This window comes from Corvus brachyrhynchos, unplaced genomic scaffold (genome assembly GCF_000691975.1).
Source record: "Corvus brachyrhynchos isolate BGI_N302 unplaced genomic scaffold, ASM69197v1 scaffold8, whole genome shotgun sequence".
Taxonomy (NCBI): Eukaryota; Metazoa; Chordata; class Aves; order Passeriformes; family Corvidae; genus Corvus; species Corvus brachyrhynchos.
The window spans coordinates 2,500,653-2,513,310 of record NW_008240031.1 but is presented as its reverse complement, the minus strand read 5'-3'; the positions used below and the strand labels follow the sequence as shown (position 1 = coordinate 2,513,310).

Here is a 12,658-nt window from a genome sequence, read left to right as displayed (position 1 = left end):
TTTATGATGATGATAAGAGCAGAATATTTTAAAGCATGACAACTTTATGAATCTTCCCCTGCATGCAGAAGCAGCTTTTTGCACTGACTGGTTTATTTTAATGTCTGTATGTCTGTAAGCATGCCCATAGTCTTTTTTGTAAAATAGTATAAATGGAACAATTAGGTATTTCAGAATAAATTGTGTAAAGAGTTCAGTTGAACTTACTTATCTCTCAGATTGAAACATCTTTACATACATATCTCAAAAATGGTTAACAACTTAATTGGGTTTGTAGCCAGTGAAATTTCTGCCAATTTTCAATGTCTTGGTCACATAGGCTTTAAAAAAGAAAAAAAAAAAAAGGAAAAATATTGAAATAATTCAGTGTATGAATAGATAAAAATTTGGGTTTGGTTACTGGAGGCCAAAATTTAAATCTTTTATTTTTATCCATCACTGCTAATTGTTATTTTCAACGCAAGCAGCTGTGAACATAAAAGAGCAAGCAGAGGATGACAGAAGTTGAGCATATAGACTTTAAAGCTGTACTCTTTCTAGGATAAAATTATCTCAAGGCTCCCAGAAGGTGGAGGAAATAGTTCCTACTAGATGTAATTTTAACTTAATTTCCCCATGAAAGCTACCTAGTTGAAGGCTGAAAACACTTGTGCAAGGTCAGTGGTTGTAAATTGTTTTGTAAATGGTAAATAATGTTTTCCTTTGGTTTTTTTCCACTTGGCTCAAAACCAGAGCCAAATCTTCAGCTGTGTCACAAACCATCACTTTTGAAGTGAAAAGTGTGCTCTGATGTGCACAGCTGGGTATCTGCTCCATGAGCTGGTTTTCCACGTGGGGAAGTATGTTTGGGCTGAAGCTGAGAGGGGAACCCCACCTTTCTGTTCAGGTGTAGTGTAACCTGCCCAATGAAGGATTGGCCAGTTGCTTCTTGGTCTGTATTCTGAGTCCAGGAGGTGCAGAGCCCTGAAGGAACCAACCTCCAGATACCAAAACTAGTGATGAGTCTGTGTTTTAGCTGTGTGTGACAGTCTTTGGCATCTCTTTGAGAAAACAGGTACTCAATACATAGTTTCAGATTTTATTTTTTTTTCCTCCTGGGAATATTTTCACTATATTTTTATGACATGGCTGCAGTTGAGTTTGTCATGATTTCCATTATAAGCTCTTATTTTCAAAGGGCTTCGACTAGAAACCCTCAGGGAGTTAAAATTTCTTCAGATGAAATTTTAACATAAATTTTTATCTTACCCATTCTGAATCTCACGGAAACAGTCTGACTTATCTAAGACTACTTTAGGGCTATCAGAAGGAAACTCATCTGCTTTCCAACCCTGAATTACATTTTGAATGTATGTTTATGCTCACATCTCATCAAAGTACTTCAAAACCACCAAAATTAACAAGTAGGGGAGAAATCAACAGGAGTTTTGCACAGGCATGGAGAACCACAGGTAATTTAGAGTTTCTCTAATTGCCCCAGGATTTATACTTCAGAATTGTGTAAAGAAACATTTTAGTTCCTTTAAGGAATTTTACTTACGGTTTGAATAGGTCAGATGCATTGAGTCAGGTGAGCTGGTTTAGAGTGGTGTAATTCCAGGGATGATGGTGCCAGTTTAAACCTAACTGACCTGTTCATAGAATAATGGAATTGTTAGAGAGGGCCTTAAAAATCAGCCACTTCTCTCCCCATGCCCTGGGCAGGGACAACTTCCGCTACCCCAAGTTGTTCAAAGCTCCATCCAGCCTGGCCTTGGACACTTCCAGGGATGGAGCAGCCACAGCTCCTCTGGTTCAGGCTCCTACATCATCATTTTATGTATTTAATTAAATATTTTTAAAACGGCAGCTGTTCCAGCATAGGAGCAGTGGAGCACCTTTCCAGCCCTGGAGTTGGGATTTAGCAGCAGGTGAAACACAGCGACTTGGTTCACATTTTTTGTGCAAGTGCAAAAGAAGTAAGCCTTTATATAAAGGCTCAGTTTAAATTTCACTAAATGTCAAACTGACATTGCAGTAAAAGGATTTCCTCCTAGAATCAGTCCCTTTTTAGGAATCCTTGGAAGTCCAGGGGCTTCAGTGTGCAGTGTTTTTGCAGGCTTGGCTGCAGGTTCTTCCCAAGGCATTCATGTTCCTTTCAGTGGGTTTTCTAAGGAAGGTCTTTAGGAAGAAGCATCTGAATGGTCAGGTTTTATTTGAAAAAAAAATTAACATGCAACATAAACCAAACTCAAGGCAATTTTTTCAGATTTTCTATTGCAAAAATAACAGTGCAGGGAGAACAAAAAAGACAAAATGTAAAACTTTCAGTATCATTTTTAACAGTACTAGAACAAAATAATTCAGGCAGAAATACACATTTATTTTTTTAAGATCAATGTCTTTTACTGTTTGTGCAGGATTGTTGGGTTATTTTATCTGAACTGCTAGGGTAAAGACTGGAAAACCAATCTTAAATTCAATGAAACGGGATTGTATTTGGCAGTTATGGTACAAATTGAAACGTGTTTATTATCACTGATTTCTCTTTTAATATATTTTGTCTCTTTCTGTATCCACAACTGTATGTGGATAAATTTATAATAAATTTATAATATTTCAAGGGCATTAAGAAATTAAACCCTAGCCCCACTGATAGTAGTAGAAATTTTCTACTGATTTTAGTGGGGCTAGCATTTAATCTCAATAAAAATCGCACTTACTCTGCAGTTTTTTGTCCACAAAATCCTTCAGCTGACCTTGAGGGGAATCTTTTTCCTGATGAGGGTGTGTAAGTCAGGCCAGTTGAGTAGATGTTTTTAAAATAATGGGGGTCTGCACTGTGACTACTGCAGTTACACATGTTAGAACAAAAGCACTGTGTGATTTGTACTGTAGAAGCCAGAATAATCAGGCTGATTGATAGAGATGGACAGTACCTTGCAAAAATTGGTGTTTTTCACAAATTTCATTAGTCTTGTGGTGTTAGATCAGCGAAATGAAGGCACATGGGAAAATGGTCTTACTAAGTTAGGAGGGATTTCAAGTGCAGAGCAGTGGAGCAGGGGATTAGTGTGGACGATCACAGGCTGCATCAGTCCTGCGGGAAGGGGCAGTTTGTGCTTGGAGAAGTGGAATGTTTTCTGCAGGGGTGCGTGTTTGCTGCCTTTTCCTAATGGAAGTTGCATTAACACAGGGAATTACTTACCTTTTTTAACTGCCGTGGCTATGTGAGGGTGTGATGGTTTCCAAAACCCTCCTGAGACACTTCTCAAAGTAAAACTGGGGAAGAGATCTGGTTGATATATCTGCTACCATAATTATTGCATTTTTAGGCAGCATCACAGAAAATAACTCCTATAATGCGATACAAAGTGGATGCCACTTCCCGGTATTCTCAATCCACAGCCATATTCCATGTGCCTTTGCTTAACGCACAATGAAAAATGCTTTATTATCTTCATTCATCTTTTGGTAAATTAAATCCAAGATATTTTCCATCTAGTCATCAAAAAGCCTGAAAGAATGAATGTTGTTCAGCAAGACTTGAATTTTTGAGATTTCTTTTCATGTGATATATTAAAAAGTATCCAGTCTGAGAACAGATAATAATTTGATCGTGTTGTTTTGATTTAATTCTATAATTATGGTTTAAAAAAAACACCAAACAGAAAAGCTTTACTGTGTGAAATGAAGGAAAATGTCAGAAGTGGATTCACTGATAAAGTTCACTTTATGATTTTAGAGAGAATGTTGTTACACTGCTATTGTTTTTTATTGTATTTACAATGTATTATTTGCTTAACCCTGTAAATTTTGAAATGTAACTACTGTAACCTGGAATAAATAAATAAATCTAAATAGCAATGAAGTGTTTCATGTTGCTAAACAACATAAAAAAGCAGAGATCTCCAGCCCCCCACTCCCTTTTGGGAGTCATTTTAGGGTTCAGGTAGTTTGTGCCATTTGAGCTGCACATGCTCTTGAAATGGCAGGTCTGGGTCATGTTTTAAGTAATACCAGGTTTGTATTTTTTATCTAAAACAAAAAGACTGTCACTTCACTCTGTAGTTTTGTGTATCAGTACTTTCTGTTTGGATCAGTCACTGATGTGTCCACTGTAACACTATTTTGGCAAGTCACTTAGGATAAATCTTTTCAGATTTGGCACACAAAGTACTTGGTTTTGTTTCAATTGTTTCAATTAGGACCATCTATCTGATCTTAAAACATATAGATAATAAAGTCCATTCTATGTTTTGTGTAATCTGGAAATAAATGGGCATTATCTCTTAAATCTAAGCATCAAGTGTAAGTGAGGGCATTCGTAAATCTTTCATTATTTTAAAATGTCTCAGTATTCTCATTACATAAAAATAAATTCAATTTGGAGTAGTGAGGCTGGGATCATCAGTGCCCACAGCCAAGTTCACAGCCAAGAGGTGAAGGTGAGGCTGGCAGAGGCTGTGTCTCCTGTGGCTCTGTGTGTAGCCTTTTTAGCGTTTGCACCTTTCCCAAAAGCATTCCTGAGCACTGCTTCTAAACTCCTCAAACATTCACCAGTTAAAAATAGCCCAGTAATTGGAGGGGAGTGTTGTTCTCAGCTGGGCTCAGCACCTCTGCTCCTTAGCCTTGAGCAAGCTGCAGGCTGCTGCCTGCCTCAGTTTCCCCCGTGGACAAAAGGAGGTTAATAACCACCTTGGAGCTCTCCAGGATCCACTAATGGAGAGCTTTTTGTAAGAACAAAGTGCTGTAATTATTGTTGCTGTTGTTACTGTACCTGTTCTGTGTGTCTTAAAGCTTGGAGTGATATTCACACCGAAATATGACTCCGTGTCTCTTCCTTGCAGAGACAGTGATGGCTCCAGAGGGCAATTCAGACCACCAAAATTAGGCTTTTAATTTTGGATTTATTTTAATCGGGATAGTCCTCTGGAGATTTCAGTCTTTTTTCCTCTACTTGTAGAGGAAATGTAGCAAATTTTAAATCCCATCCCTGAGGCTGGAATTCATCTTGCTGAAGTTGAGCACTGTAAAATTGAGGTGCCTGCTCTAAGGTGGTATCTAACCTTTTTCTGTTTGCTGGGGAAGGGGAGAAGATGGTGCTCATGATGCTCCAGGCTGCAATTTCCAGGCGGAGATTGCCTGACTCTGAACTTCCTCTGTCTGGGGAAGGAGTTTAGGTGATGAGCTCAGCTCTGCATGCCTAAACGTAAGAAAGATTAAGAGAAATAATGACTTGTAGTCACTCACAGAATGGTTTGGGTGGGAAGAGACCGTAAGGCTCCTCTCATTCCACCCCTTGCCATGGGCAGGGACACCTTCCACTGTCCCAGGCTGCTCCAAGCCCTGTCCAACCTGGCCTTGGACACTTCCAGGGATCCAGGGGCAGCCACAGCTGCTCTGGGCACCCTGTGCCAGGGCCTGCCCACTCTCACAGACAGCAATTCCTTCCCAATATCCCATCTGTCCCTGCCCTCTGACACTGGGAAGCCATTCGCCCTTGTCCTTTCCTTCCATGCCTTGTCCCAAGTCCCTCTGCAGCTCTCCTGGAGCCCCTTTAGGCCCTGCCAGGAGCTCTGATTCTCTTCTCCAGACTGAACCCCCCCAGCTCTCTCAGCCTGTCTCCACAGATTTCAAGAACTTAATTCTCCACTCAGGTTCTGCCAGCTAATACATTGTGTTTCCTTTGCAAGGGTAAACAGTGCAGTGCAAAGGGACAGTGCTTCTTATGGAATGGCTGCTTTTAACCTACAGCTGAAATTTTACACTTGAGTTCCCCTTTTTGCTTGTGCTGCCATTATAATGAAGTAAGGGATAATGGGAGTGTGGATCTTACAGCATGGGTTAGGCTGCTGAGTGTTGAGATGTGGCTCTAAGAAAAGCAAGGGAGCAGGTAGCAGATGAAAAATGATTTAATTTTCTGTGTTGCAAGTTTAAAATGAGAACTGGTATGAGTAGACCTGGATTTTTGTGCACGTCTCCTGATTCAGTTGTTCAGAGTGGAATTAGTTTTGATGAGCTGTGTAAATTAAGGGAGAACTGGACACTTGGAAATGCTGTCCCCGTGATGACCTCTGCCTCTGAATTCTTTGGGGAAGAAAAAAAGAAAGCAGGCTTTTCCTCCCCCCTTACAGCATTAAATGTCAACAGCTGTATTTTGCTGCTGGTACTTATTAACTTTCAGCCTTGCCTTTTTCAAGCATTTGTTGCTTTAGAAATGAATTAATGCTTGTCACCAGGGAAATGTATTTTTTCCAGCTACCTTGGGTTCTCAAAAGATGTAATTTTTCTAAAGTAGATAGTTTAAATTACTGACCAGGAAACGTCCTAACTGTTCTACAGTAAGTCTTGGTTCTGGCATGGTTTGTCTTGATGTCTGTTTTTTAATCTGGTGAAGTCCTGTTACAGTCAGTAATTACGAGTAGTGTCTCTATTATAAAGAAAAGATGATGAATTACACCTATGGTTGTAGTTAACCCTTTTTATCTTTTCAACTGAAAGCATTTTTTCACTTTATTACCTAGCTGAAGCCAACTGTCCTTATTTCTTGGTACCATACATTCACTTTGCATCACATCACTGGGTGATCACATACTTGGCTAGGGAAGTATTATTTATTTCCAAATTTAACCACTCCTATCCCATCCATGCAACACTGAAAAGGAAACAGGCTTTTGGGAACAGAAGATTTTTATAAGATTTTTTTTTTGTAGGATTTCACTGCAACTTTCATCTAGTTGTTGTTGCCTGCAACTTTTTTGTTGTTTGGTTTTGTGTGGTTTTTGTTGACTTTTTTTTAACACACATAAGCATTTATGCTTATTTCTTCTTTTATAAATATGGGAAATCTGAGGATTTGTTGCAGTGTGGTGGCCATTGTCTTGGCTTTGTTGGTCATTTACTGGTGATAGGTATGGGTAAACCTGGTGTTGGGGGCCTTTTCAAATTTCTGGATCTGATCCTGAAAGGCAAGGCTGAGAAAAGCAAAAATAGACCTCTGCTGTGATTGCTTTTTAAATAGGAAGCTTGTTTGGGGTTCTTTTTTCCAGATTGTTAAATTGGTGGCTATTACCCTGACAAATATAATTACAGTGTGTAAATTATATTGAAAATATTTTTGTCTTTTTGATGTATACTGAATTTAAGCTAAGTTATAAGGTGTGCTCTTTGGAAGTGTGGAAGATACAAGAGTGGAGCTACAGATAACAAGTTTATGCTTGTATTTCCTACTGATGAAGACTTTCACACAAGTTATTTCTATGGGTAGGTGATGAGAATATCACTCTGCATGTATATACATTTATTATACATTTTTGCATGATTATACATGTAGGAGTGGTACAATTTTGACTTGAGACTATTGGTGCCTTTTGTCCAAATACAATTTTACTTGTGTAGACACGTCTATCTAAAAATCAAATTTCGCTTCTGCTTTTGGAGGTCTGAGTCAGAAGCGAGAGAAACAAAGGCCTGAAGGAAAAGTCCAGAGCTCCTTAAATCTTAGATAACCTGTTGAAAAAATGGTCAAATAGTCAATATTGTACTTGACCCTCGTATCTTCTGCACTCGACTGTTTATTTGTACAGCTCACATTATATATGTTCACGCTGAACTCTGATGATAAGACTGAAAGAAAACATGCCTCCCATGATTCAGTCCAGCCCTAACTTCTGCATGTAATTTAATCATCAGCTGTCACAAATAATTAACTGAACATCAGCCAGCTTAATTTTGAACTCCGTATTCCATTATTTTGTAACTGCATTTAAAAAAGACAAAGATTGCCTTCCAGTTAATTACCAGGAATTCTGTTCCAGTCATAATCATCAGCGTTTCATGTTGCGAACAGTTTGGTCTTTAATACATTGGCATTTAACTACTCATTTATTTTTGTTGGATCTGTTTTAAGTTTGTAATGTAACATTGTTTCATGGAATTGTTGTTTTGGAGGCAGGTCTGATCCGAAATGTTTTGTGGATTTCTTCATACCTTGTTGCAAAACTGATCTTTAGTACGACTTAAGCAAAACGTCACTCTCTGATGAACTGTGTTGCTAATCACAAAATAGAGGTTTCTGAAAATAGTCAGTTGAACTATATTTCAGGCACCAAGTAACTAAAAAACACCCCCTCCAAAAAAGCCCCAAAACCCAAAATCCACTCTAAAACCCTCAGAAAAACAGCTTTTCAGAGAAGTAAATCTGAAACTTCTAGTTCATCGTGTTCTTTCTGTCTTCAACAGCCACTTAAAATTCCGAAAAGAAACCAGTTTTTCTTAAGGCTTTTCATTTTGTTCTTTATCACTTTAAAAGATTTCATTGGTCATTTTTGTAACTCTGAAAGTCCTGTCTTCCTGAACACATTCTTAGTTTATTATTATTTTGTATTATCCCGTACAAGTTGCACCCTCCATGTGTCACACCCATAACAGAAGGTCCTGCAGGTGCTCAGCTGCAGAACTCAAAGAACCTCCATGGAGTTAAAGAATTGCAAAGATGCTGAGCTTTGGCCCAGCCTCTGTTTCTCTCTCATCCTCATTTCTGTGGATGAAGCCTTGGCCCATAGAAAGTTTTGATTTTCTCATTTGGGGAGGGGGAGCACCAACCACCTTCATCCACACTGAGTCAGTGAACTGCAGCTGGGGCAGGTCATTTGAGCTAAAACACTCGCATCCTCTCAGAATTGCATTATTTATCCATCCTCTCTACTTCCACATCAATCTTTGTCTTGAATTTGCCTGGTTTTTTTCTGAGCCTCTTCTGTTTCTAGCATACTTTCCAATTATAAGTGATTTTCATTCATCACAAAGAAATTAGTTCGTCCTAACAAAACAGATCAAAAACAGTTTTTTGTCACTCCTCAAGGACAGATTTCAGAATCACGTAAGCAATTTTATCTCCCTCTTTCCTCCTTCGTTACGGTGGCCAAAAATGCATATGACAATCATGTTGAATGAAAAGCATATTTATCACTGCACATTATAATTTTGCGTCTTGTTACTCTTGATCTTAAAAGAAACCCCAAACAAACAACACCAAAAAACATTGCAATTTTGAAAAATCCCCCTGCCCTTGACAGGTAAATGTTATGAAAGGAAAGTTGCCTAATGTTAAATTCATTGTCACTGGATCAGTTTGATGAAAAAGTTAGTTTTATTCAATCAATCCTATAAAAATGTAAGCTGTCTCTTGACTTCTGTAAAATTCTCTAGATATATATCTTGTCTGCCCAATTTAATGTCCTGTAACTTATTATTTTTTATTTTAAACTGGAGGTTTTATCCTTTCAAGATTGTAAATGTAACATTGTCAGATATGGAGATGTTTATGTGTTAATGTAAAAGACAGTTACACAAATAACTGATACTTTGATAAATGTGTTTTTCTGACACTTGTGTTTTCTGTGTATGCAAAGGTCAAAATGTCTCTGTAATCTCAGGCTATGTTCATTAAATGAAGTTTAATAATTCATACAATTTACCACTATGTAACTTTAAGCGCTTCATGTAGGATGTTGCATTAATACTTAAACAAATTATTTGTACTTTTTGAGGTGTCTTTCAGTCTGTGCTGATTTGTAACCCATGCTGCTTTTCTCCCCTGCAGATGGACCCCCTGTTGTCGCTCACTATGATATATCAGACACAAACTCAGACCCAGAAGTGGTAAATGTGGACAATCTGTTGGCAGCTGCAGTAGTTCAAGAGCACAATAATTCTTTAGGAAATCAAGACTCAGGATCTACCTGGAGAACCAGAGGGCTGCTGGATGAAATGAGTGCTGATACAGGTTTGTTTAAATTCTCTGACATTTGTGCCAGCATTGCATTTGGTGTCTCTCCCTTTCTTGGTTTCAGTATTTTTGTAGTTTATACAGCTATAAAAGCTCCATTTGTGGATTTTGTGAGAGAACAGGACAGGTGCTTATTAAAAAGGTCTGCCATTTACTCCAAAATACAAGTGATAAAAATTGACAAATATTCCTGCAATATACTTTTGACAGTAATTTTCTTAGCTGTTTTTTCTTCTCTTTCTTTTTCTTGTAATTACTACAGGGAACTTAGGTCTGGGGTTTTGGTGGTGTTTTTTTTTTAAATGAAGGTGAGCTAATCTTCTTACTGAATGATTGATTATGACAACCCATGCCACCAGCTAGTCAACTGGTCCTAATCTCTTTTTCAGTGTTGGGATTGCCTGTGTATCTCTTTTTTTTTTTTTTTTTGGTTTGTCTCTTTATATCTCTAAAATACAAGCATTAATTCTTCCCATATTCCATCTGCATTTCCATCACCCCTTAGAAAATTCGACAGCCTAGCATTGGGTAAAGACGAAGGGTGCAGAGGTGCTGGTAGGTGGACTTAGCATCTAGAGACAGCAAGGAAATTTCCTTCAGGAATACTGTGGAAGAACTCAGGGAAGTTCATGAAGCTCATGAACACTGTTCTGCTTCACTAGCAAAAGAGCTAAATAACTACATGAAACACTGTAGTGTTTTGGATGTTAGCAGGGGTTATTTTCTGTCGGCTTCATCCCACAGCCTTGTATGCCATCATTTTACTTCCTTTCCAGTCATTTTTTAACTCCCATGTTAGGATTTCAGACTGCACAATACACGTAAGTTGTGCTGCCGTGGTGGAGCACAACAGGTTTGTGTTTTGTGCTGTGTTTCCCAAACATCTCCTGCCACAGGGCACCCACATGGGGAATGTTGTGGTGGCTCTGAGCTGCTTTTCACTGTCTATAAGGCTTAGAGAAATGCAATTACATGGTCCTTTGTAAAGAGATGTTCCATTACTATGGAGTCTACAAGTCCATGATTTGAATATGAGAATCTCTGTGCGTTGTTTTCACTGTGGTCCATGGCTGGATGTCATTCAAGCCTTTTTGAAGCTTGCCTGTGTTTTCCAAGCTCACTGGTATTTTTTGCAGGACAGCAGCTGACTGATAGCTATTTGACCCCTAGCAAGCCCAGTCCTTTATTAAGGGATTTATTACGCAATGACAACAGCTGAAATCACCTGTATTACATAGCACCAATGGATCAGCACACCAAATGAATGTAAGGAAATAAAAAGCAATGTTTCTTACCAAGCTCTCTTCCACTTCTCACTTAAAATGCTGCAGTGCAGGTAGAATTTTCTTTTCCTTCCTCCACCTATATCCAAGGGCACTTGCAGGTAAAAGAAAACTGGAAACATCAAGAGACTTCTTCATCCCTGGGAACGTTCATGTGGATTTGGTCCTGGTGTTATGGCCATGTCAGCAGCTGAAAAGATGAATCCCTTTTTGCTCGTGCATACACCTTGCCCTGCAGCCTCAGTATACATCTGACTGCACCTTTGCCAGTGCTGGCCTTTTCGTACCAGGTCTAGGGCTGCACATTGGGAAAGCAGAATTTTCAAATCTTGCATCTGGTTCACAAGTGTAATCTTCAGCCAGTATCTAGTTTAGCAGACTTTATAGAATGTGTTCCCATGGGAAAATAACAACATAAGCATCTCTATCTAAACAAAAAATCTTATTATACTATCACATCTTTGTGCATGGGCTGTTTTGCAAGCCCTGGTGGTGTAGGGCAAACAAAACATCACTTTGGGCGTCGTCCTAATGTTCGTGCAGAGAAATTAACAGCGTGGGCATGTTATTAGGCATGGAATTTGTATGGCCAGAGGCTGTAAATCTGTCTGTGTGCTATAATCCTGATTAACACCCAGCTACTCTTGCAGTATTTACTCTGCTAATCATGGTTTCACTGCTGCTAATTATCTTTTTGTTGTCTGAACTTAAAGCTATGGTAATATGTGGAAGCTCTTTTGGGACTCCAGTTTATACCTCTGGGGATTCTTTTGGGGGCTTTTTAAGAGCTGGTCTGCTTTGCACTTCTGCCGGAGATTACCCTGTCAAGAAAAAGAAGAGTAGTGTGGCATTAAAACAAGATACTATGGCCATGGGCAGGGACACCTTCCACTATCCCAGGGTGCTCCAAGCCCCCTCCAACCTGCCCTAGGATACTTCCAGGGATGGGGCAGCCACAGCTTCTCTGGGTAATCTGTGCCAGAGCCCTACCACCCTCATGTGGAAGAATTTTTTCCCAATATGCCATCTAACTCTGCCCTCTGGCAATGTGAAGCCCCCAGCACGTGAATCAAAGCCTCTGAGCGCTTCCATTTAATGTTTCACAGTCTGCCCAGACACTTCTGTTAAAGAAATACCCATGACCCATTTTTGGGCTTTCTGGCAGTCAGTGATGTATGCCAAGAAATGTTCAGCTGAACTGCAATGATAGGAAGAGACTGTCTGGGCTAGTAGTTTCTTTTAAGTTCAGCTGACAAATATTTTTAGTCTTGTGAGATGGAAACTCCTTCAGGTACCTGGCAGCACATGGGTTTCCTTCCCTTGCCAACCCTGATCAGATCACCAAGGATCTTGTCTTTCCAAAAACTGAACATGCAGCATGGTCTCTGCTCCTACAAAAAAGCTGGAGAGGGACTTGGGACAAGGCACGGAGGGACAGGACACAGGGAATGGCTTCCCAGTGCCAGAGGGCAGGGCTGGATGGGATATTGGGCAGGAATTGTTCCCTGGGAGGGTGGGCAGGCCCTGGCACAGGGTGCCCAGAGCAGCTGTGGCTGCCCCTGGATCCCTGGCAGTGTCCAAGGCCAGGCTGGACAGGGGGGCT

General features: G+C 39.7%; 1 protein-coding gene across 1 annotated transcript in view; it reads left to right on the top strand.

Annotated features, from left to right (window-relative positions):
- The window catches only part of CUNH18orf25 (chromosome unknown C18orf25 homolog), a 29,734-nt gene that overhangs the window by 9,700 nt on the left and 7,376 nt on the right, over nucleotides 1–12,658 (top strand). The window contains exon 3 of the mRNA XM_017743666.1: nucleotides 9,587–9,769. Within this exon, the coding sequence (XP_017599155.1) occupies nucleotides 9,587–9,769 (183 nt within the window). The remainder of the gene's footprint in view (nucleotides 1–9,586; nucleotides 9,770–12,658) is intronic.